Here is a 23,031-nt window from a genome sequence, read left to right as displayed (position 1 = left end):
CATGAAATGGATAAATTATAGGAAAAGAAAACTTTCTGACACTTTACTGCCTGCATTTGTTTATATAGACATATATTGATTCTCTTACACTTATAAGATGCATTTTGGTTACAAAAACAAGCTCTGTCCTTCCCATCTGTCAATATAATAAATGTGAAGTGTTGTGAATCTCATTCCACACATTTGAAAAGCAGAAAGGAACTGGGGAAAAATAAAAACATTTTAAATTAATTTCTTTATGTCGTATTTTTCTTCTGTAGGAATGCTTCTCCTGACCTCCACTCTGACCCACCTGGGCACAGCTAATGTAAAGCTCTTGATAACAGCACAGGACGGAGGAGGCTCGATCTCAGCCAGACCTGCAGAGGTCACGATCAATGTTTTACGCAGTGCTCAGGCTCCAGCTGTGTTCCAGAGGTCACGTTACGCTTTCACAGTGCCTGAGGACGCACCACCGGGGACACCTGTGGGGACGGTGCAGGCCATCAACCCAACAGGTTAGACGTGTATTATCTGCTCATTATTATCCAAACTGATGTTAGAGCAGCTGGGAGAGAGTCATCAGACTCTACCTCTGCTGAACATCACTACGGCAACGGGAGAAGTTTAACAACTAAGATTTTGTTGAGTTGCTGTAGAGGACACAACATACACCATATGGACAAAAAAAAAGCACTGGGGTCACCTGTAACTTCACCTGCTCTGCCACTTCTTGGCTGTGAGGCTGAGGTTCCTAAATGCTTCCATTTCGCTGTAATCCCACTAATAGGTGATCAGGGAATCAGTTGGAGGGACGAAATCCCACAAACTTACTTGTTGCATTGTTGAAGTAACATTCTCAAATTCATCGAGCCATTTTGGCACCATGATGCTAAAATTTTATACTCCAATGGGACTGAAGCAGCTGAGTTCAATAACAGAGAGGTGTGTCCCAATACTTTTGTTCATATAGTGTAATTTGTCAGTCCAATTATACTCTGAGAGCTTCACACTCTCAGTAAAGGATCTGAATCAGTCCCTCAAAATAAAACATCAGTTTTAAAACTGAAAAACATTTTGAACATTTTATAAGTTTCTCTCTTCTTTATGCTTTTGTCACGAGTGCAAACAAAAGGAACAAAGCGTAAAAGTGTTCTTGCATAATAAAGCTATAGTAAAAGCTTCAAGCTAGTCCTGCTCCAGCGTCCTGCTGTAATCACGTGCTGCTGAGAGTTACGTTTGTGTGAGCAGGACTCTGAAAATCACTGAGTTTCTTTTTGGCCTCCAGTTCAAAGAAATTCAGTTCGGATGGTTCGTAAACTTTATCAGCTTTATGGTAAGATAAGCTAAACAAGCAAAGCTAACATCTGTATCTTGAAATATATATATTTTTAAACCTATACAGCTGTTTAATATGAGGTGGATTAGTGTAGGTACTGACATTATCGTGCTTCATAGGTCTCTTGAAACATAATAACTGGATTTAGACACATTCAGAATAGGTGGCTGTTACACAAAGGCATTAATATCCCGACAGATGATTGCAACAGAAAAGTTGCTCAAATCTCCTTTCAGACATGAAGAAGCTAAAGTTTAATCTTTAATCCCTTTGAGTCTCACGAACACATGACAGATAATAAAGAGTAGCTGTGCAGTGTACTGCATCTACATCAGAAACAATCCTGTTACAGATCAACCTGCTCGTTTTCTTCCTTGTTGTTCTAAACTTGTTTATTGGGCGCTTTCTGTTAAATATAACAGCAGGTTGTGGTGGCAACAGTTTAAGTAATAGAAGAGTGGATGTCATTTATAATTTTATTCTCAGTATCTTAAAAAAACCTCTGCGTAGATGGTTTTCAAAGAGTAAAGGGATTCATAATTATCTCCTCATAGTCTTGTTTTTCCACCGAATGCCTTCAACAGCTAAACGCCCCAACAACACTAGACAGTCATTCAAGGCTGTCTAATCACTTAAGAGATTAACACTTCGACTTAAAGCAGAAACAGCAGAATTGGGGCTGTTTGACAGGAGTCGAGCACCATTAAGCTCTCTGCTTGTTTCAGGAGTTTTTAGTTTACAGTCGAAGCACAACAAACACTTGCAGGGGATTAATGGGATCTTCTGGCCTGTGCTTTAATTACTTAAAGTGTATTAGCGTGTGTGTGTGTGTGCATTCAAAGTTACATCTGATTAAATCCCAAGACATCTAGAACAATGTCTTTAAATGTCTAATTTATGTAAGCCCTTTAATTTTTATGACTATTTCAAAGGGAAAAAAGTGGTTTTTTTGTTTTTTCTACAGACTCCATGGAATCTGTATCTTATCGAATCTCTTCTGGAGACCCTCAGAGTTTGTTCTCCGTTCATCCAAAGTTGGGTCTGATCACTAACCTCAAGCCCCTGGATCACGAGTCTCAGTCGTACGCTCTTCTGGTTCTTCAGTCCTACACCGACGCCTCTCCCGTTTACAGCACCACCCAAGTCAACATCACTGTAGCTGACGTTAATGACAACGCCCCCATTTTCCCCAAACATAGTGACACCATCACGGTGTCACAAAACACTCGACCGGGAACCGTGTTGTTCATCGCTCACGCGCATGACTATGACAGCGGTGCCAATGGTCGGGTGCAGTATTACCTGAAGAGCAGGGAAAATGGCGTGTTTGTTATTGATCACAATCTCGGGACGGTTACGCTAAATGAGAGTTTAGAGATGGATCATCAGCAGGGATACAAGCTGGAGATTGTGGCCAAAGATGAAGGAGAACCTTCCCTGAGCTCCACCCTGACCCTCTCAGTAAACGTAGACCAAACGACTGCCGAAGACAGCCTGGCATTTGAGACGTTGATCTATCACGTGGAGATTGGGGAGGGCTACAGGAAAGATGCTCGGGTCATCCAAGCGAGGGCTCACCGAACCCGGGGAGCCCACATTTCAAACTCCGGCATCATCTACTCTTTGGAAGGAGAACCTGGCTTCCCTCTGGTTCCGTTTCGGATTCACCCAAAGACGGGATGGTTGTATCTCTCAGCCAACCTGGACTATGAGACAGAGTCCAAGTATCATTTTCGAGTGTTGGCTACGGAGGCTTCACTGTCAAATACCACAGCTATGGCCACAGTGACGGTGCTGGTGCTGGATATCAATGACAACGCCCCGGTGTTCAGCAGGGACGTTTACTACTTCACTGTGTTGGAGGGGTCATCGCCACAAGGTCTGGTGGGAACCGTCAAGGCCGTGGATAAGGATTCTGGGAAAAACGGCCAGTTGTCCTATCTCCTGCTCTCAGATGGGAAATTCTTCCGAATCAATGCTAAAACAGGTACAAACACATCAAGTAACACCACCTTAAAGTTACCTTGTGCTCCATGGTCACCTATGTGACATTAACCTTTCTCCATTTTCTGCCAGGTGAAATCATCAACTGGGTGGCACTGGACCGGGAACAGTACAGCCAGCACAGTCTGAAGGTGATGGTGACAGATCAGGGTCACCCTCGTCTCAATGCCACCGCCACCGTTCACATCCTGATCGCCGACATCAATGACAACGCGCCGCAGTTCACTTACCTGCCAGCCAGTAAAGAGCTGAATGTGCAGGTAAGAACAATGCGTCTTCATCACAACGTGATGCAACTACTGATGCAATCAAAAGCAGTCTTGGTAAATTACAGTTACATCTGCGCTCCAAACTGCACATGCTTCTCAATAACATTTAGCTGTTGTTGCCTTTTGATGCATCAGGAAATGCATTTGTTACTTTAGCGGTAAAACTCAGGAAGTTCACATGTAGGCAAAAAACAAATTGTTAGTCTGTAAAGGTACTTTAATGTTGTTTTGATTAATACCTAACCAAAATGACAAGCACAAGGGCAGGAAAAAGTCTTTTACACTAAGAAAAAACAGAAATAAGAAGAAGACACAGAAATAGTGAAGACAGACACAGAGCAGCTCATGAAGCAGGCAGTTAAAGACATGGAAAAGAAAAACTAAGTGAAAACTAAGGACAGGTCAACGAGTTAATACAAAAAGACATGACAATATTCCCCATATACCAGCATTATTTAATATTAGAAATTATTACACCGTCACAACATCCACCACATGTATCAATACATGCTACACAAATTGATATATTATAGATTTTGGTGTCATCATGTTGTCTCTCAAAGACCTAGTACCAGGCAAAAATGATCTAAGTGGGATAATTTATCTAAGTAATACTGTAGCATGTGTATATGCTAATAAGGACCATGTATGATCACTACACAACATATTATCAGCACACATTAAAAAGCAAGTTTAAGGAGAGCAAATATCAAAATATCATAAATTACTTCAAGCGCTAATTTACTGTGAACATAAACGTATATATGTGCCATGAAAAAATGAACTCGAGATAAATATGACTTAGTGTCTAAGATTAGATACAGTTGTGCAAATTCTACACTATATCTTTAGTGTATGTGTTGTTATGTTGTCAGATGTAGTTATGCGCTCTACGTGTTCACTTCAGATATGGGCTGGTCTACAGTCAGGATCCTTGGTCACGAACATGTTTGCCAAAGACTTGGACGCAGGAGAGAATGGAACAGTTATTCATTCACTGGTCACAGGTGAGCTGTAAACGTGTGTCCTGACTGATTATACAGACTTGGTCTGAAAAAAAGGGGTTTTTTTAGCTGCATGGGATGTTTTTGGTAAATTTATGTTTTTTAGGGTGCTGAATCTAAAAATGATCTCCATTTCCCTCAATCACGTAATCACGTGAGTTCACATAAAAAAGCGTAACAGCGATGGAAAAAAATAAATATTATTATTACAATTAACTATGCATAGTGTTTCTGAGATTCCTTACCTTTCACTATGAACAAAATAAACCTGTTGGGACACAATCATCTGAGCTCCTCATGCCGCCAAGCCCACCGCACCCCGACCCCCTGTCCTCAATTCCTCACATTTTCTATTTATATTTCTCTTGAGTCTCACTCTTAGAAATATTAAATTAATGTAAGAAATTATTATTGGATATGGTTTTTTGACTCAAGTATAGGATACCAGACTTCAGTTTAAAAAGGGACATCGTACGCTTAATTAGACTAAAAACAAGAGTTGTGGAAGCAAACCTGACGAGGATGGAATTTAAAAATTATTTTTCATAGTTTCAGTGAGTAAAAATCTATAAGAAACAGTCAGAAAATCCCGTGCCGTTTTTTTGTTGCAGACCTGTGTTATTAACAGTTCGCTCTGTTCGCATCTCTTTTCGTCTGCTTTCGAAGATGATGATCTGGAGCACTTTGAGATTGACAGCGAAACTGGAGATATCACAACAACAGAGCTCTTCAACCAAGATGCAAAAGCGTACTACACTCTGAAAGTGACCGCCAGGGACAGCGGGGTCATCTCTCAGGAAGACACTGCAGTCATTCATGTACAGGTACGGGCTGTGCTCCAGTTAGGCCACACCTTTAAAAACAGTGACATATTATTTAATTGCAGTATGAACGTTCAGCTTTAATTCAAGAGATTTTACAAAAATACTGCATTAACTGTTTTGGAAGTTTACACTCATTTTTATACAGTACAGTATTTTATTGCTTTATTGTTTGTATCTTTTCATGGTAACTTTAAATTAATAACTGTAAAGAGTAAAGCTGGGTTTGGACAAGTGCTTTCCTCCCATAATCCAAACGGAGGGAAAAAAGGTAATTATAGCAAACTAAAACTTTGTCTTTTTTTTGTGCTTTTCAGATTCATGGATTAGAAGATCCGTACGGCCACTCCGATCGCCAAATTGTGAGACGCTTTTTGGTGCGGGAGGACACGGAGCCTGCGACTGTTATTGGCTCTGCACGTGTTTCAGATAAAGGGAGATTTCACTATTCCATCACTGAGGGGGACGGGAGTGTTCACTTTGGGATCGACAGCTCCTTCGGTGACATATACATCAACCAGCCGCTGGATTACGAGGCTGCCATGCAGTACTTCCTCGTGGTTCGTGCTGAGGACGCCAGCCTCATTCCCATCGTGAATGTGTCTGTTCTGATTTGTGTGATAGTGGAGGATGTGAACGACCACACGCCCTGGTTCCCTGATAAACTGGTGATGTTTGGTCTGAGGGAGGACGCTGCAGTCGGATCGCTGGCGTACGCTTTTCATGCCAGAGATGCTGACGGGACCTTTCCAAACAGTGCCCTCCGCTATGAGCTCGCCTTTGACGCTGAAGTCAGCGGGTCATCATCACCCTTCCCCTTTCGGATCGACCCTTTCACGGGGAGCCTGACTGTAGCGGCACCTTTAGATCGCGAGAGCACCCCCAGCTTCGCATTCACTGTAACAGCCACAGATCAGGCGAAGGAGAAGAATGAGCGTAAACAGGCTTCGGTGACGGCTCAGCTCTTCCTGCTGGACGTGAACGATAACCGGCCGGTGTTTGTATCGGCAGATACAGCTCAGGCGATGGAGGACGCAGAGGTGGGGAGTCTGCTGCATCATTTTGTGGCCATAGATGGAGATCAAGGTGAAAATGGGATCGTTTCCTTCTCTATTATTTCTGGAAACAAGAAAGGCTTGTTCACACTGGAGGAGAAGACAGGTATTTGTGATTTTTGCACAGCGGAAAAATTTATTCTAAATAAAATTTTACCTAAAAAAAACCTCATCAGACTCACCACATGAATATCAGACATATGAACGTCTGCTGATTCACAGTGAATTCAAACATCAAACATTTCACTTTTAAATGTGAAAATTTATTCTTCTTTTATTTCCTTCCTTCTTTTTCAGGCCTCTTGCTTCTCACTGCCCCGTTGGATTATGAGACAGAACGTTTTCACCGTCTGACCGTCCGTGCGCTGGACCAAGGCCTGCCCTCACTCTCCTCCACCCAGACTCTGACAGTGGAGGTCGGGGATGTGAATGACCAGGCGCCTGTGTTTAGTCAAACCATTTACACCGCCACTGTGGCAGAGAACAGAGACCCTGGAGAACCAGTGATCAGGGTCTCTGCCACTGATGAGGATTCAGGTAAAAATTCATTTGACTGGCAATAAGTCAGAGGTAATACCAACAAATAATGGCTGAAATGGGACATTTATGCTGAGGTAGTGTACATTTAATTTTGAGCTCCAACTGTTTAAAAATTCCTAATTTTTGATTATATTTAACAGCATTTAAATTTAGTTTGAAATTGCCCTGATATTAAAGTGGAGACGGCAGTTTCCCTGTGAGCTACCTAGATGGCAGCACTAGCACATGTCCATGAAGCCTAAAACCATAAATCCGCTAACCATGAAAAGATGAAGGCATCAAAATAAAGTAGGAGCCAAATTGCAAAACTACAGCTTTTCCTGGCAAGACAAAGTACAACAGTCCATGTTTATTACTTTTTTCTCGTACCATGTGCCGCAATGCAGCTCAGCTTCCTTGTCGAACTTCAGCTCTGCTGTTTTTTCACTCCATTAACAGTTTAATTGAAACCACACCCTGCTGTTTTCCTCATATGCTTTTCGGTTTGTCTGCTCTGCTCATTGCACATCCCACCGAATCTCATTCACCCGACTCTTTAATCATATTCCCAAATCTACACATCAGCACTGTTTGTTTTAACACATCGCGCACGGGGCCTTCTACATCCCGTTTCATCTCCTCATTGTTGACAGTAGGATTCTTTTTAAATACTGGAGATGGAGGGCGTGCGGCAGGGGGACCTGTACAGGAGGGGTTTCAATGTGAACTAACATTCTTGGGGGTGAGAATTGTCCAAGAACAGCAAGCAGACAGCTCCTCTGGGAAATCTGAAAGGTCCTCTCTCATCATGATTTCCATAATCCAAGCCATCTGTGCCAATAGGCGCTGTGTGTTCTCATCCATCTCCTCAAATCGCCTCGTCTGGCAGGCCGGCCTGCTCTCCCACCAGTCTTATTTGATTATCATTTGTGCTTCTTTTTTCCCTGCAAACTCTCACCAGAGATGACCATTGTTTTGTGTCTCTGATGATCTATGTATCTAAGTTTCCATGTGCTGGAGTCAATCACAGAAGAGCTGCAATGTGAATGAGTGTGACAGCTAAACTTCTGAGCCTTCTGGATTTCCCTTTGTTAAGCAAGAGTTGAGATTTTGAGAGGGATTTTTTTTTTTAAAGAGTAACTGTGCTGTCTTTGTGTTCAAAAGAAGAGTTTGATTATTTACAAAGAGGTTTGATGGTAAGATTTGGTCATTGTGCCAGGGTTGCACTTTGGCTGAAACTTAAATGTTTTGATGGAACACTTTTGTTTGTTAGTACCCGGAGTGGGAATTGTTTATGGTTGTTTATGCACAAGAGACAAAAGTGACACGGTTTACACCAAAAGAGTTATGAAGAAGACATTGACAGAGTTTTGTAGTTTTGACACCTACCAAGCAAACCAAGTTAACAACAATGTAAATTAAATCAGTGAACCAAGCAAAGCTAAGCAGAAGAAGTCTAGTAATCGAGTTATGCTCTTATAAAACATCATAGAAGTGTGTGAATAGACCGTAATTTCAAAAACATGCAAATGCCCCGTGATTCAAATGTTTTACTGCTATCAGCATAAAAGATATCTTAGTAATCATAGCCTTAAATGCTATACGCATTCCTCGCCTTGTTCTATCTTCTGAAACTAAAGTGATGTGAAACGTGCATCATTGTGATGGTCATCAAGACCACAGCTTGCACGTAAAGTTGAAGTGAACTCTGCGTTTGCTTCGTATCACAAGAACCATAAAAGCTGCAAGCAGCAGGCTTTCGCTGAGGTTTTAACTGCCTTGTGAAGTTCAGTGGCCACATTGTTCTCTTTTCCTTGAGATAAGCGCTGCCTGAAACAGAAGCAGCAATAAACATGAATGGACCTGAACTAAAGTTGAATGTGTGAGGTAGATAACGATTCAACGACTAGAGGTATCGGTTTTTCTGGAGATCGGGAGCATAAAAATGCACTGTGTTGTTTTTGACATCCATAGTCTCATTAGAGAAGCCACATTTTTTGTCTCACCAGTGTTAAGGCCATTTATATCTACTTGAAACTGGAAATGTTTTTTTCAATAGAGAAACTAGCGTGTATCGTTTGTCGGGGAGCATATCTGTAATGTAAATCACTGGATTTCTGTAATTATGCAGCATTATCTGATATATGATCAAGTTGATTTTTGCTTTTTTCTTTTAACCTTGATTTTCCTTTTTTTTTTTTTGCTTGAGCATTTGTTTTGAGGTCTGTGACAGCATTTACATTCGCCTCCTGTGTTCATTTCCTCAGAGGAGAACGCTGTGGTGTGGTACAGTCTGCTGCCGGGTCCCGGCTATGAGCTCTTCAGCATCAACCCGTACACTGGCCTGATTACCACCACCTCCTACCTGGACAGAGAGCAGCAGCAGCATTTTACTCTCAGAGGTAGGACACATAAGCAAACATCTGTTAGTCCTGAGCAATAACATTTTAAATAACAGTTTTCAACAATAAAAGCCAGAAGTAAAGCACGTATCTATTAACAAAAATGAGAAAGTTTAATTATAAGTTCAGGGTTAACAAACTCAAGGGAAAATCGGCAGTTGTGCAAAACAATGCAGTAAAAGTCACATGTTTAATGACTTCCAGAATGATAACACTGAAGACATCAGAATTATGCTCAGAAACTAAGTAACTCATCACCAAAATGGATTTTTTTCTGTAATAAATCAGAGCAATCTAATACAACAACAGTGGTAAAAGGAAATCTTGTGTTTGTCAAGTGTCGTGACAAACGCACCAGTCAGTCGTACAGCATTGGGCAAAAGTCTTGGGAAATAGGTGGAAGGGGTTTGTTGAAACGTGTAAACAAGACAAGTTTTCTTCTATTTCTTTAAGTAGTCTTCAGGAATAATTCTCCAGGCTTGTTGAAGGACATCTAGAGCTCTTCCTTGGATGTTGGCTGCCTTTTTTTCAGTTCTCTGTCAAGATGATACCACACTGCTCCAGTAATGTTGAGGTCCGGGCTCTGGGGAGGCCAATCCAAGACTGATGGTGTTTAATGGTGTGTTTTTTACTGCATTGGCAGTCTGTTTGGTATCATTGTCAAGCTGAAAACTGAAGCTGCTGCCAATCAGATACTTTTCAGATAATATTGCATAGTTGAACAATACCTGACGGTACATTTCTACGTCCACAACTGGTTGGAATGCAGCCACAGACCATGACTGAGGCTCCACCGTGTTTTACAGATGGCTGTAGACACTCAGTGTTGGATCTCTGTTCTGACTTCTTCCCCACATATTAAGATGATTTGAGCCAAAGATTTCAAATTCATTTTCATATCACTCCATAAGACCTGATTTTCATTCTAGTTTTTCTGTAACTTCAACCTTTTCTCCCGTTTCTATTCTTTAAGAATGGCTTCTTGAAAGCCAATAAGACCATTTCTGATGAAGCTTTAGTGAACAGCAGATGGATCAACTGAAGGGACAGATACATCTCTCAGGTGCTTTGTCAGGTCTTTGCTGGATTGTTTTCCGATTTGTTAAGGACATGACTTTTAGATTCTGTTCATCTCCTGCACATAGTTTCTTACTCTTGCCATTTCTTCTTTTTTCCTCCAGTTTCCTCAGATTTTATATGAACGTGGTGCACACTAAGTTTTCAGCCAATAGGTCTTTAAGAATCATCTTGTTGGTGCAAAAATACATTACTATTCCTGTCAAATGTGTTATGTTTGGTATTTTTTGTGGATATAACCAACGATGAGATGTGTTTTTGTGGCAGGGTGCTAGAAACAAAGGGAAAATGAAACTGAGAATGAAAAAGCAGCCAATGTTTAGCAAAAAGACTTTGAAAAACCTCCAGAAAGACCTGGAGAACTATTGCTCAAGACACAAAATATAAAGAAATAAGGGGTGGCTCAAGGCTTTTGCACAGTACTTAAAGTCAGTGCAAATTTCTGTAATTGTTCAATTACAGCCTGTCAGGCAGAAGATACAATCTGCTGATGAGGCAGTCTGTATGGAGGTGATGTTTGTGTTGAGCTGCCCTGTTATTGCATCACTAATGGCTATGATCAAGATGTCCTGAGGAAAACTGGTTTCAAAGACATCCCAGCTAATGTGACAACAGCTGTGTAAACACAGGAATTTGATTCCTTTCATATCACGACCTTGCTTGCTTAGCCACACACTCACAATGATAATTGGGTGAGAGCCTGCATCTGAAGGGTTATACAAATACTTTCATTCTGTACCTTCTCCTTTGTCACGCTTCACCGGCAAAGCCGTAAAGAATTTAAGGTCGACTTTCTCCGTTAAAGCAACGTCATTCAGCAGATTGATTTATGTTAAGGAAACAGAAGACTTTTAAAGGGCTGAGCTACAGTATATCTAACCTCTTCTGACTGCACCGCTACACCCTTCTGTCTTTTCGAGAGTTTGCTTTCGCTCTCACATGGGTGCGTGCAGTAATTACGTTCAACAGATTCACCAGCGTTTGGTGAAATGCTTTCACATGTTTTACCATAATATTTGTACAGTTGCCAGTATAATTAAAAATAAAGTCCCAGTAATTAAATATAATAACAGGAAGGCCTGAATATTTAGAAGCCACGCCAAAATCTCACAGGGCTTATTGGGAAACACTGAAATGAATTGGAAAGAAATAAAAAAAAATTCTTGTCAGCATGTGTTAAAAGCTGTGTCTCATTATTTTCCGTTGACTGATTTTGGAGTTTTTACTGCTATTAAACATCCAATCTGGCCACACAGTGTCCAGACACACAGCCAATAATTGCCTCATTGCTGTGTTGTAAGAAAGAATTCTGAGTAAAATTGTTACATATAATGTGTACAGTATGGCTTTTTAAAATTATACTCTAGTGTTGAATGAGTTATTAAAATAACAGCGTGTGACATATCTGAGACATTCAGACATTAAGACATCAGGTTTACAATAGCTACACTTTGCTTTTGGTGCTATTTGGATGCTATTTAAAACATGCCAAAAAAAACCAGAAAAAAGGATCTAAAGAACATGCTAATAGTATTAGGCACTTGTTGTTTAAAACATCAGTACTTATTATAAAGCCTGTGGGTGTCAAGCATTTGAATATTTTAGTAAATAATTAAAAAAGAACTGGTGAGGAAGCCTCTGTGTCGTTTCCTTTCTGTTCCTATCTCCAGTCCAGGCTCGTGACAGCAGCGCTCGGCCACTTTCGAGCACGACGACGGTGATGTGCTCTGTGCTGGATGACAACGACAACCCCCCAGAGTTTATGCAGTCATCCTTCCGCATCAGCATCCCGGAAAACCTTCCTCCTGGGGTCATCCACACCGCCCAGGCCTCTGACCCAGATCATGGAGAAAATGGCACCATTCACTACTCCATAGTTGGTGAGAAGATCAGACCTTGTTTTGTATTTCAAGCAACTTGAAAGTTTTACCTGTACTTCATGCTGTCATTCAGTGAATTCAAGGCTACTACTTTAATAATGCCACCGTTGCAACAAGTCCATTATTGGCTCCCATAAAGTGGCAGCTCAGGCAAAGTTGCAGAGCAGGTTAGTTGAGTGCTGATGCAGTCTGAGCAGCTCTTGTAGGTGCGTAACTTGTGGGTAGTCCAGTATTTTAGAGCATATCATTTATTTAACAGTTAAAGACTTGCACAAACTGTCTGTAGTGAAGGGACAAGCACAGCTTATCTACTAACTTCTTGGTTCAATATTGAGCTGTGTGCATATAATGTTTCTGCTTGGAGAGACCATTAGCAGCATACATTTAGTCTGACCTTCAGATAAACGAAGCAAGCAAAATTCTAAATGGATGAATGTCTGACTGCTTGCTTTCAAGACATCAAAAGTGCATTGTTGAGTCGAGTGGCCAAAGTTAAAGTGGAATTATCCTTTATTTCCTTTCCACTGATGTCATCTCTGATTGTCTGCAGGTGAGGACTACAGAGGTCGGTTCACCATCAACAGTCACACCGGAGCCATTAGCACCACACAGGTCCTTGACCGGGAGGAAATGCAGAATTACACACTCAACATCCAGGCCCGTGACTATGGCCCCACCCCACTCAGCTCCTTCACCCAGCTCCATCTGGTGCTGCTGGACCAGAACGATAACATCCCTTCTTTTACCCGCAAGAGCTATCATGCCTCTATCAGCGAGGGCCTCCCCGCAGGAGCTGAAGTCCTGCGTGTAAGTGCGTCGGATCCTGACGAAGGGTCTAACGGGGAAGTGACCTACTCCCTGACAGATGATAACAGCCAAGGGGCCTTTTTAATCGACGCCTTCACGGGAGCGATCCGCACCACCAGGTCTCTGGACCGAGAGAGCAGAGCTCAGTACAGCCTCAGAGCTGTCGCTACCGATGGGTGCACTCAGGGACCGCTGAGCTCTTTGGCGTTGGTCACCATACAGGTGGAGGACGTGAACGACAACATGCCGGTCTGTGAGCAGACTCCCTTCAACGCGTGGGTTTCCATGAGGACGCTGCCGAACCAGATAGTTACCACAGTGACAGCAGCAGATGGGGATCAGGGATGAGAATGGGACAATACATTATGCGTTATCAGACGAGGAGAATCTGTTTGACATCAACACAGAGACTGGAGAGATTTCGCTGAGAAGACGAGTGAGAGCGGGTTTTTCTGGGAGGAAGCTGCAAGTTGTAGTTTCAGACAGAGGACATCCTGCTCTGACCTCTACCTGCCTGGTTTTTATCCATCTGAAGGGAGAACACGAAGGACTGCAGTTCACAAGCAAAGTCTACAACGCCAGTGTCAAGGAGAACAGCAGAGCTGGTACGTTTTATCTGTTTGTCTTGTTTTCACCGATACCACTGAACATCTCAGTCATTGTTTTGGTCTTTTTCTTTCTAAAGGCACTTGGATTGCAAAGGTGGAGGCCAACGACCAAAGCAGCAGCAGACAAAGAATAACATACACCATATTTAGCGGCAACGAGAACCAGGTTTTCTCCATTAACCGTCACACTGGTAATTAAAATGTTAATTTCTAAATACAACTTTTTAACCAATAAAACCGTCTAATCCCGCAATTTAGGTTTTCTGTTAGTTTTTTGTATTATCCCTAAATTACCCCTTTTCAAAAAAAATCAGCTTTTCTGGTCCTTCTGCATTTTTTAATACATAAATATTTCAAAACCATGTATGATTTTATCATATTTTCCCCCAAATTCCTTTTTTTGACTCACGTCTACATAAAGTAACCGTGCAGACACACCAAGTCAAATACACAATCTCATACTGATGTTGGACTGAACGTTCACCACAAAAACTTGAACCTAAAAGTACTTCTGTCGACACCTTTGTTGTCAGATTGAAAGCTGTGTTTTTCTTTCCACTACTTTACCATGACTTTTCTATTATTTGGTGAAAAGAGGCCAAAGAGGAAAAGGCCCTGTTCACAGAAGGGCGTGAAGTAAGATGTCAATTAAGATTATGATTTCTATGATTTGTGTTTTTAAAAATAAACCTTATTGGCTTGATATTAACTGAGCTGTACTTCCTTTTGAGTGCAGCTATTACCTTCATGCTACCGTCTTATGTAGGTGAAATCCGAGTGCAGAAGGATTACTCTCTGGACTTTGAGGTGAACCCCCACATCCAGCTGGTGGTGCTGGCTGACAGTGGGCTGCAGACAGCTCACTGCAGGGTCTCCATCACTCTGGTGGACATCAATGACAACGCACCACAGTTTGAACACAGCAGCTACAGGACAGCTGTCTGGGAGGGCCAAGTGCACAATACCTACATTATGCAGGTAAACTTTCGGTATTAACGTTGATGTGAGATGCATGCAGTGATCCCTCTAATACTGACCGCTTCTCATATTTTGAACAGGTGTTTGCCTCCGATGCTGACAGCGGCATGAACGGCCAGATTGAATACTCCATTCTCTCTGGTAACCTTAATGGAGCTTTCATTTTGGACTCTGTACGAGGAATCCTTGCGACCAATGTTTTACTGGACCGCGAGATCACTCCATCATACAAGTATGCTCAAACTGCTCAATAAAAAATATTAAGTAAAACTTTATTGCACACATAAAATTGATTCTACTTCCAAAATGGAATCAGCTACAGTTGCATGTTTCTTCTACTTCACTTCTTTGTACATGTTAAAGCATTTTAACTGGCGTAGTACAGCAATTATTTTGGTGGCATTTTACAATCTTCCTACAGTCCTGGTGAAAAGAAGATACACCTTCTTTCATTTCTAAGCTTTTACATATTAGGATATAATAAAAATGATCTGGTTCTTAGCAGGTCTTAAGCTCGGATAAATACAATATCAGATAAATCACAAAACGGGGCATATTACACCCACTCTGCCTCCTGAGCTGCAAAACTTCTGGAACAATGTCTGCTGGACAGATAAGATCAAATGTCTTGTTAGGTGAAAACCACACACAGCATATTAGCAATAGTCAAGCACAGTGGTGGAGGTGTGATGATTTGGGACCTGGGCACCTCGTATACCAAGTCATCTAGACTCAAATATGAGGCCATGTGCCTGACAGGTGAAGTCTGAAATTGGGTCATGTAACAGGAAATAGATCCCAAGCACAGCAGCAAATCTACAAAACAAAAGGCAAAAGGGAAAAGAATGAAGGCGTTGCAATGACTCAGTGAAAGTCCAGACCTCATACTGATAGAAATGCTGTGGCAGGACCTTAAGACAGCTGTGCACAAACAAAGTACCTCAAACCTCAATAAGCTGAAAAAACATTGCAGAATGAGCCAAATTTCCTCCACTACCATGTGAGAGGCTGATAAAGTCATACAAAAATGATTAGTTCAGGTTGTTGCTGCCAAAGGTGGTGCTACAAGCTACTGAATGATGGAGTGTGCTGAGGTTTTTCACACACTGTTTGGCTTAGTTTTGATAAATAACTAATGATATGGTGTAATATGTTGTTGTTCATCTGAGGTTGTATTTATCTGATCTTAAGACCTGCTAAGGACCAGATTATTTTTATTTTATTTTTATTTGTAAAATGTTAGAACTGAAAGAGGGCGTACTTTTTTCTACCATGACTACAGGTGAAGATTTTCAGGATTCAAGGTAGCAGCGGGGTTTTTTTTTTTTTTTTTGGTTTTTTTTACAAAGTACTGATTTGTCTCTTTTACAAGAAGGGGCCAAGACAACGTAATAAATCTGAATTAAGCCACCCATGGAGCCTGTAGTTACAACTGACAGTAAGCCTAACCCTCTTCACTGCACTGGTCTTCCATTTCTTTGAAAGGCAGAAAGGAATAAGACTTGACTAACTTTTCCTCCTCCAGATTACAATAAAAAAGGATTATATCTTTGTGATTGTGGGTGTAACCAAGAAACTCTGTTTTACTCTGAGTCAACAGGCCTGCTCAGCTGAAAAATGGATTTGAGAATTTGACTAAAGCTCAGTTGTATTATTTGCTAATTTCCTACCTATCTATATTACAGGCTGGTTCTACAGGCAGCAGACAGGGGGAATCCTCCACTGAGCAGCACCGCCACCGTTAGGGTCCAAGTGGTAGATGTCAACGACAACAGCCCTGCCATTCCCCCCATGGATCCTGTACTTATAACTGAGAGTAAGCCTAACTCCTGTCAATGCACTGCTCTTCCATTTCTTTGAATGGCAGAATCTCTTCAGTACGTCAATACTTACAGTTTTTGTAGGACAAGATTTAAATCCAAGTTCATTGTAGTTTAAACTACAATCTGCTATTCTCTGCCTAGATCTGCCAGCAGGATACATGGTGACCCAAGTGACTGCAAATGACGTTGACCTGAGCTCGACTATCACCTACAGCTTCTCAGACAACAGCAGCACCAATATTCCCTTTGCTATCGACCGGTATACTGGCGTCATTACCCTGACTCGAGCCCTGGACTATGAGGAGCAGACAGAGTACACTCTGACGGTCTGGGCATCTGACTCAATTCACCAGACCAATGGAGAGGTTAAAGTTCAAGTGCTCGATGTCAATGACAACGCTCCAGTGTTCACCCAGGACTCCTACCAGGTGCAGATACAAGATTTTTCAGTCAGATGGTTGAAAGCATTCATAATCTTAATTATGTGGTACTCAAAATATTCCCCCATATATATAGATATATAGATACAAAATAAATATTCCCCCCTCTAGCAGAGACCTGCGCTCTTCTGGACAGCACCTTATATACCATATACCAGCACCACATATATAATAACTCATCAAAGTTTGGATTGGATCATTTTCCTAAAAGCCCGTGGCCTAATTGAATGAAAGTTAGAAAAGGAGGTGGAATATGTAAAGAGTAAAAACTTTCAGTAGATTCAGAAAACTTTCTGCAGATGTGATTTGCTCTTTGTTTTTCTCTTGGAGGTGGAGTTATCAGAGCTGGTCTCAGCAGACACGTTTGTCGTGTCCGTGTCAGCTACCGACAGAGATTCTGAACTCAATGGCAAGATCAACTACAGACTGCTTTCATCTCCCCTGCAAGGCTTTTACATCCAGCCAGAGGATGGTAAGGAACGGTGCAACTCATGAAAAGGGAAAGTGCTCCCATACATGATGTATGAACACTGACAGCAAAAGATTACTCTATACTCTATGCGCACATGTATATGGCACATGCAGTATCTAAGTATACCAGAGTTACTATACTCTATACTCATACTCTACTCATATCAAACGTTATGACTGTCTAGTGGTATGATTTCTATATTTAGGAGTTGCTCTCTACATTGAAGGTATCTTTACTTGCACAGTTAAAGTCATGCATGCCTTAACCAACGGCACACTGAAAACCTAACTGGGAGCAGCTCAGGATACAGCAGGAAATGATACTTGGACTTTTTCTTCTGCCAGTAGCATTTTAGCAATGTGGAAATATATTTTTGAAGTCTTGTGCTGGTGAGGTTCTTGGACAAGAGCAAAAAAAAGCCGATTAGAAGTCAGCAAGATAGAGTGCTTTGGATGAGCCGTGCCTGTGTTATTATCTCCCTTTTAAGAATCCCTAAACCCAAGAAAGAAGATAAATCCTACATAGCTGAAACCAAACCAGCTCCCCTCAGTTCTGGCCAGTTCTCTTTCACTTAAGAGTAATTTACGGGCTTTTACCAGGTTTGAACCCCAAATTTAATATCAGAGAAATGCATTTGCCCTGTTTTGTGGTGAGATGCACTAATGGAAATTTGCAGCAATGTTGCAGAGTATGGTGCTTTCTGTGGTACGGTGTGTCTCTGTTAGAGTAGAGCCTCAGAGTGAATGCAATCGTCCTGTAGAAAACCTTAAGTGGCACTGAAGTGGAATAATAAATTGGATGAACAGACACTTTGTTGCATTTCACCAAGAAAATTGCCCTTCCAGTCAGCACATGGAAATAATGTTGCAATGCTGTGTCTAATGACCACGGCAGTTTTGATTTAACCCTTAATAAATTGATAGATTGTTACAATACACTGATCTTAAGAGGAGCAAATCCTTCAACTGTATATTTCTTAAACTGAAGGCCAGGTCTTTGAATTCAGTGAAGAATATTTTGGTCTAAATGACCATATAACCATGTATTTATTTGCATTTGGTGGACCCCCTTTAGCTTGTTGATATATTATTTCAACATGAACTGTTCAAAAAGAGCTTCTTTTCATATCAGGATTGTTCACCTTTCTTAGTCTCCGAGTGCTTCTTGAAATATCCAGTGTGCATTGGGATCATTATTCTGCTGCATTAAGTCTGTTAATCCATCTTCACAAAGAAAAATGAAGCATCTGGTGTTGTGCTGCTCCTCCTGGGTCAGATGAAGTCCATTCAGGGAAAGTGACCAACTCCAAAATAACCAAAAAAACCCTTGAAAGTTCCCACCAGCATGTTGCACTGTGGATTTTTCTTCCATGGCAGAGTCATTATCTCTAGTCTTTGTTTTCTTGTATACACATTTCGGTTGCTACCATAAGCTGAGAGAAGAACAGTTTGTTTAGAAATCACTATGGGTGCTTTACAGATTACACTTGATTTAGTCATTTCTATATCTGTGATGAAGTTTTCTGTCCGTCGGGCTTGATGTAGTGATCTTCTGATTACTTTTCGTCTAACAAATCTTGCTTTACAAAAATATTCTATTGTTCTCCCTACCGAGAGGAGGAGGGGTAGATACCAAAAACAGCTCCAACTCATGGTCACACTAAAGTCAGTAAAACTTTATTTTACCCACATTTTTTTATAGATCGTCTTCAAATTCCACAACCTCATATTAGACCTCGGGTGGCATGACTGCCTTGGTTGGCTAAACATTTGACCTTTGTTGTTAGCGCCAAAGATCAAAGTTGACCTTTGAAAAATAATTTCAAGTAACCATTTTGAGTAATATATCGTATGAAAGGGCATGGAGGGAGCTGTACAACTTACTTTTTAGGTTTTCAATGTAACGCCTTGTGATGTCACAAAGACACCGTAACAGGCTGATGTCGTCATATTGTAATGAAAGCAGGCTGACGTCAGCATGTTGTAATAAAAACATCTAAGTTTTAGTTTAGCCCCTGGCCTTCGGTGGAGTTGTGTTCTCAGTGCTCTTGTTTCACTATGTTCTGTTTTAAGGGTTGTCAAAATATCTGATTATTACCAGATTTGTTGGTCATGAAAACACTACGGTTTTTACATGTGGTTTCAGACATTCGGATCCACAACATTTTGAGTCACCTTACCGACTACCTGAAGTTTTATCTTTGTTCCGGTGCTTGCCAATATATATATATTAAAACTCATTATTAGATGCAGCAATATATTTCTGTTATAGATGATCATAGCTGGGAAGACTGCAGGCCAAATCAAAACCAAAGCACTAAACTTCCAAAGAGTTGAAGAGTTTTTCAATATTTTGCATGTTTTGTAAAAAGATAAAAGTTATATCCCCTTGTTGAAAAACAAAGATGTTAATAAAGCCTTTATATTAATTTAGCCTTTATTTTAAGCCTATGATTATATGCTAATAGTCCTGTTTGTGACTGTTACTGCCTTTAGTAACAGTCATGAATGTTAGAACCATTATCAATACAACAATATCAACTGGTCCTTTAAAGAAACTCATTAACTGATGGGAATATATTCTATTTTGCAGGGTCTATTTTTACTAACAAGCCCTTAAAGGCCATCACAAACAGCAACCTGATCCATCTCCTAGTTGAAGCAAGAGATGGAGGAGATCCTGTGCACTCCACCGTTACCTCCATAGACGTGCTGATTTTGGACACCAACGACCACGAACCTTCGTTTTACCAGGGCATATACACACTCACTGTCCCGGAGGACACGCCTATAGACACTACCCTGCTGACTCTTTCTGCAGAGGACCAAGACTGGAGCCCTGAAAATAGCTATTTGGACTATACCATCACCGGGGGAAATGAGGAGAAAAGATTCTGTCTGGAAGTAAAAATGGTTCAGATTGAGAATCAGATTAAAAATGTTGGAAAGCTTGTTCTTTGCAACGCTTTAGACCGTGAAACTACTGAGAGCTATGCATTAACAGTGAGCGTTTCTGATCGAGGAATGCCTCCACTGAACAGCTCTACCATCGTCATGGTGACTGTAACAGACTGCAATGACAATGTCCCTGTGTTTTCCAGCACAGAGTACCATGCACAAGTAAGTGAAAACAGCCAGTTAGGTACCAAACTGGTCCAGGTCAGTGCCCACGATCCCGACCTCGGAACCAATGGCCTTGTGCGGTATGATATAATTTCTGGGAACAGTAAAGGTCACGTTAAGCTTGATCCTCAGTCTGGCCTCTTAGTAGTCAACAACTCTCTCGACTATGAAAAAGACTCGAAATACATCCTCACCATCAGAGCATCGGATGGTGGCAAATCATCTGAAAACCATAAAGTGGCATTTACGATTGTCTTCATCACGGTGTTGGATGAGAATGACAATACCCCATATTTCATGTTTCCTACAGTTAACTGTTCTGTGCTGGAGAACCTCCCTGCATTTACCCATGTATGTTCTGTTCACGCTGTTGACAATGACTTAGGCCCTTATGGGCAGCTCACCTACTCTGTTATGTCCTCCTGCTTCATGAACTATGGCAGCGGTAACCCAGAGAGGAAGGAGGCCTTTGCCATCGATCCCCTGACAGGCGACATTCACACCAGACAAACCTTTGACTACGAACGAGAAAGCGAGTACTGTTTTATAGTGGAAGCCAGAGATAAAGGTGACAAAGCTGCTACAGTGAGAGTCCAAGTAAATATCAAGGGAGTGGATGAATTTAGTCCGGTCTTTACCCAGAAGCAGTATCACTTTCTGTTGCCAGAAAACGTCAAGCCTGGTGATACGGTCGGTTACGTGATGGCAATGGACCATGATGGAGGTGTGGACGGGGTGGTGGAGTACTCACTTGTGAATTCATCACCTTTTTTCTCCATTAACAGAACAATTGGGGCTATCTTTGTTTCTGGTCCTGTGTATCATAGGGCAGGCAGCCAGGACATGGTAGAACTGGTTGTTTCTGCAGCTAGTCCCAGATCAGGCTCCAGGACTACAACCTGCCTGGTTTTTGTCAATATCTCTAGTTCAGCTGAAGCACTAACTGGAGTCCCCCTGGATACTCATATGCTCAGTTTGACTGTTTCATTAATCATGTTTCTCTTTCTGCTTATCATTTTTGTGAGCTTGGTTCTCAGATGTAAGCTCAAAGATGCAGCCATCAGAAAGGCTGCTGCCATTGCTACACACTTGAGCCATGGCCAAAGCTCGCTCACGAGACATAATAACCAAACACAAAGTTCCATGTCTTTGCATGACATTACACGCCCAAGCATCATGGTGACTAAAATGGACATCTCAAACCCATATAATCCATCAGACTCGAGCGGGCGAGGTTCAGCGGAAGGCGAGACAGCCGAGGACCAGGAGATCAAGTGGATCAACCAATACCCCTGCCGTAAAAGAAACGAATCTGCCCAGAAGTCCACAGAGATCCCAGACTCTGCCTTACTAGGAGATAATATCTCATGCAGTTCTATCGATGTAGGACCAGAGCACATCTTATCAGTCAATAAATGTTTAGTCTCAGGGATAGCCAGCACAGAAAGTCTCCACCACTTCAAAGAGGAAGGAGGAGGCGAGGGACTACTTCCTGGAATACTCAGGATGAGAGATTTAAAGGAGAACATGGGGATAAAAGGGTTCGCCCCCCTTTCTGAAGCCCAGGCTTCTGCAGATTCTCTCTCCTCACTGGTGTTTCTAGACGAGGAGTTGCAAGGTAGCTACTGCTGGGACTACCTTTTGGACTGGGAACCCCGTTTCCAGACTCTAGCCTCCGTATTTACTGATATTGGGATGCTCCCTGATGAGGAACTTGAAGGTGGCCGTGAGGACTTAGCAGCAGAATCGAGTTGTCTCATGTACCCACCACCTCTTATAACAGGGGTAGCACAGCAGGGCATAAGGACCGTTCCTCCACGAAAGCCAGGGCGTGTGCCAAGCATCGCCAGACGACCCTCTTACCGGAAATATGCTTATTCCCCCTTAGCCAGGAACACTGGACTTACCCCTTCAGCTATGACACCTAATTTCTCCCCATCACTGTCTTCGCTCACTATAAGGACCCCCAGTGCCTCACCAGTTGTCTCAGACACTGGAGTTGGGGGGATCAGACTTGAATCAGGACCCCTCACTGCTAGCCTTTTAGAGGCAGAAATACAGGTATAGCCAAAAATTTTAAGTGACATCACTTTCATTTACGATTCACCTTTTGAAGTTTTTTTAGGAGACACTGCACAGTTTGGTTGTGATTTTGCTGATATTCAGATATATTCCTGGTATCATTTCCATAATAGCCCCATTGTCCACTTGTAGGGTTTTAAGGGGTGATACAGTAATACAACACAATAATATCCTATTGAAGTTATTGTAGTGGTTTGCATTCCGGGCGAAATCGTAACTCACTTCAGTAAAAATACTAAATTAATATCTGGAAAACCCGGACTGAAACCTGTCTTGCATTATATTCTTGTTATGTACATGTCTGAAAAAGAGCAGATGTTCTAGTCAGCAATTAATTACCGAATGTTTTA

At 41.7% G+C, this 23,031-nt stretch overlaps 2 protein-coding genes across 2 annotated transcripts in view; both read left to right on the top strand.

Annotated features, from left to right (window-relative positions):
- LOC120728685 (protocadherin-23-like) overlaps positions 1 to 13,532 on the top strand; it is a 19,055-nt gene extending 5,523 nt beyond the window's left edge. The window contains exons 4-13 of the mRNA XM_040023745.1: positions 261 to 497; positions 2,283 to 3,305; positions 3,395 to 3,582; positions 4,499 to 4,598; positions 5,262 to 5,419; positions 5,734 to 6,577; positions 6,769 to 7,008; positions 9,258 to 9,392; positions 12,140 to 12,349; positions 12,900 to 13,532. Of these exons, the coding sequence (XP_039879679.1) occupies positions 261 to 497; positions 2,283 to 3,305; positions 3,395 to 3,582; positions 4,499 to 4,598; positions 5,262 to 5,419; positions 5,734 to 6,577; positions 6,769 to 7,008; positions 9,258 to 9,392; positions 12,140 to 12,349; positions 12,900 to 13,504 (3,740 nt within the window). The 3' untranslated portion in view covers positions 13,505 to 13,532. The remainder of the gene's footprint in view (positions 1 to 260; positions 498 to 2,282; positions 3,306 to 3,394; positions 3,583 to 4,498; positions 4,599 to 5,261; positions 5,420 to 5,733; positions 6,578 to 6,768; positions 7,009 to 9,257; positions 9,393 to 12,139; positions 12,350 to 12,899) is intronic.
- LOC120728686 (protocadherin-23-like) lies at positions 13,460 to 23,031 on the top strand. Its single transcript, XM_040023746.1, has 8 exons — positions 13,460 to 13,761; positions 13,842 to 13,955; positions 14,531 to 14,742; positions 14,823 to 14,974; positions 16,428 to 16,558; positions 16,707 to 16,993; positions 17,336 to 17,477; positions 20,070 to 23,031. Exons 1-8 carry the CDS (start codon positions 13,488 to 13,490, stop codon positions 22,664 to 22,666), a joined length of 3,909 nt encoding a protein of 1,302 aa, XP_039879680.1. The 5' UTR covers positions 13,460 to 13,487; the 3' UTR covers positions 22,667 to 23,031.

Source organism: Simochromis diagramma, unplaced genomic scaffold (genome assembly GCF_900408965.1).
Source record: "Simochromis diagramma unplaced genomic scaffold, fSimDia1.1 OVJJ01000302.1, whole genome shotgun sequence".
Classification (NCBI taxonomy): Eukaryota; Metazoa; Chordata; class Actinopteri; order Cichliformes; family Cichlidae; genus Simochromis; species Simochromis diagramma.
Note: the sequence above shows the minus strand (reverse complement) of the source record. Positions and strands in the feature narration are given on the sequence as shown.

Bases quoted from the DNA above. Each gene is read 5' to 3' on its own strand.
- LOC120728686 (XM_040023746.1), top strand. From the start codon at position 13,488: ATGGGGATCAGGGATGAGAATGGGACAATACATTATGCGTTATCAGAC. The intron at 13,762-13,841 runs GTACGTTTTATC...TTCTTTCTAAAG, and splicing joins CAAGGAGAACAGCAGAGCTG to GCACTTGGATTGCAAAGGTG. The intron at 17,478-20,069 runs GTAAGGAACGGT...TCTATTTTGCAG, and splicing joins TTACATCCAGCCAGAGGATG to GGTCTATTTTTACTAACAAG.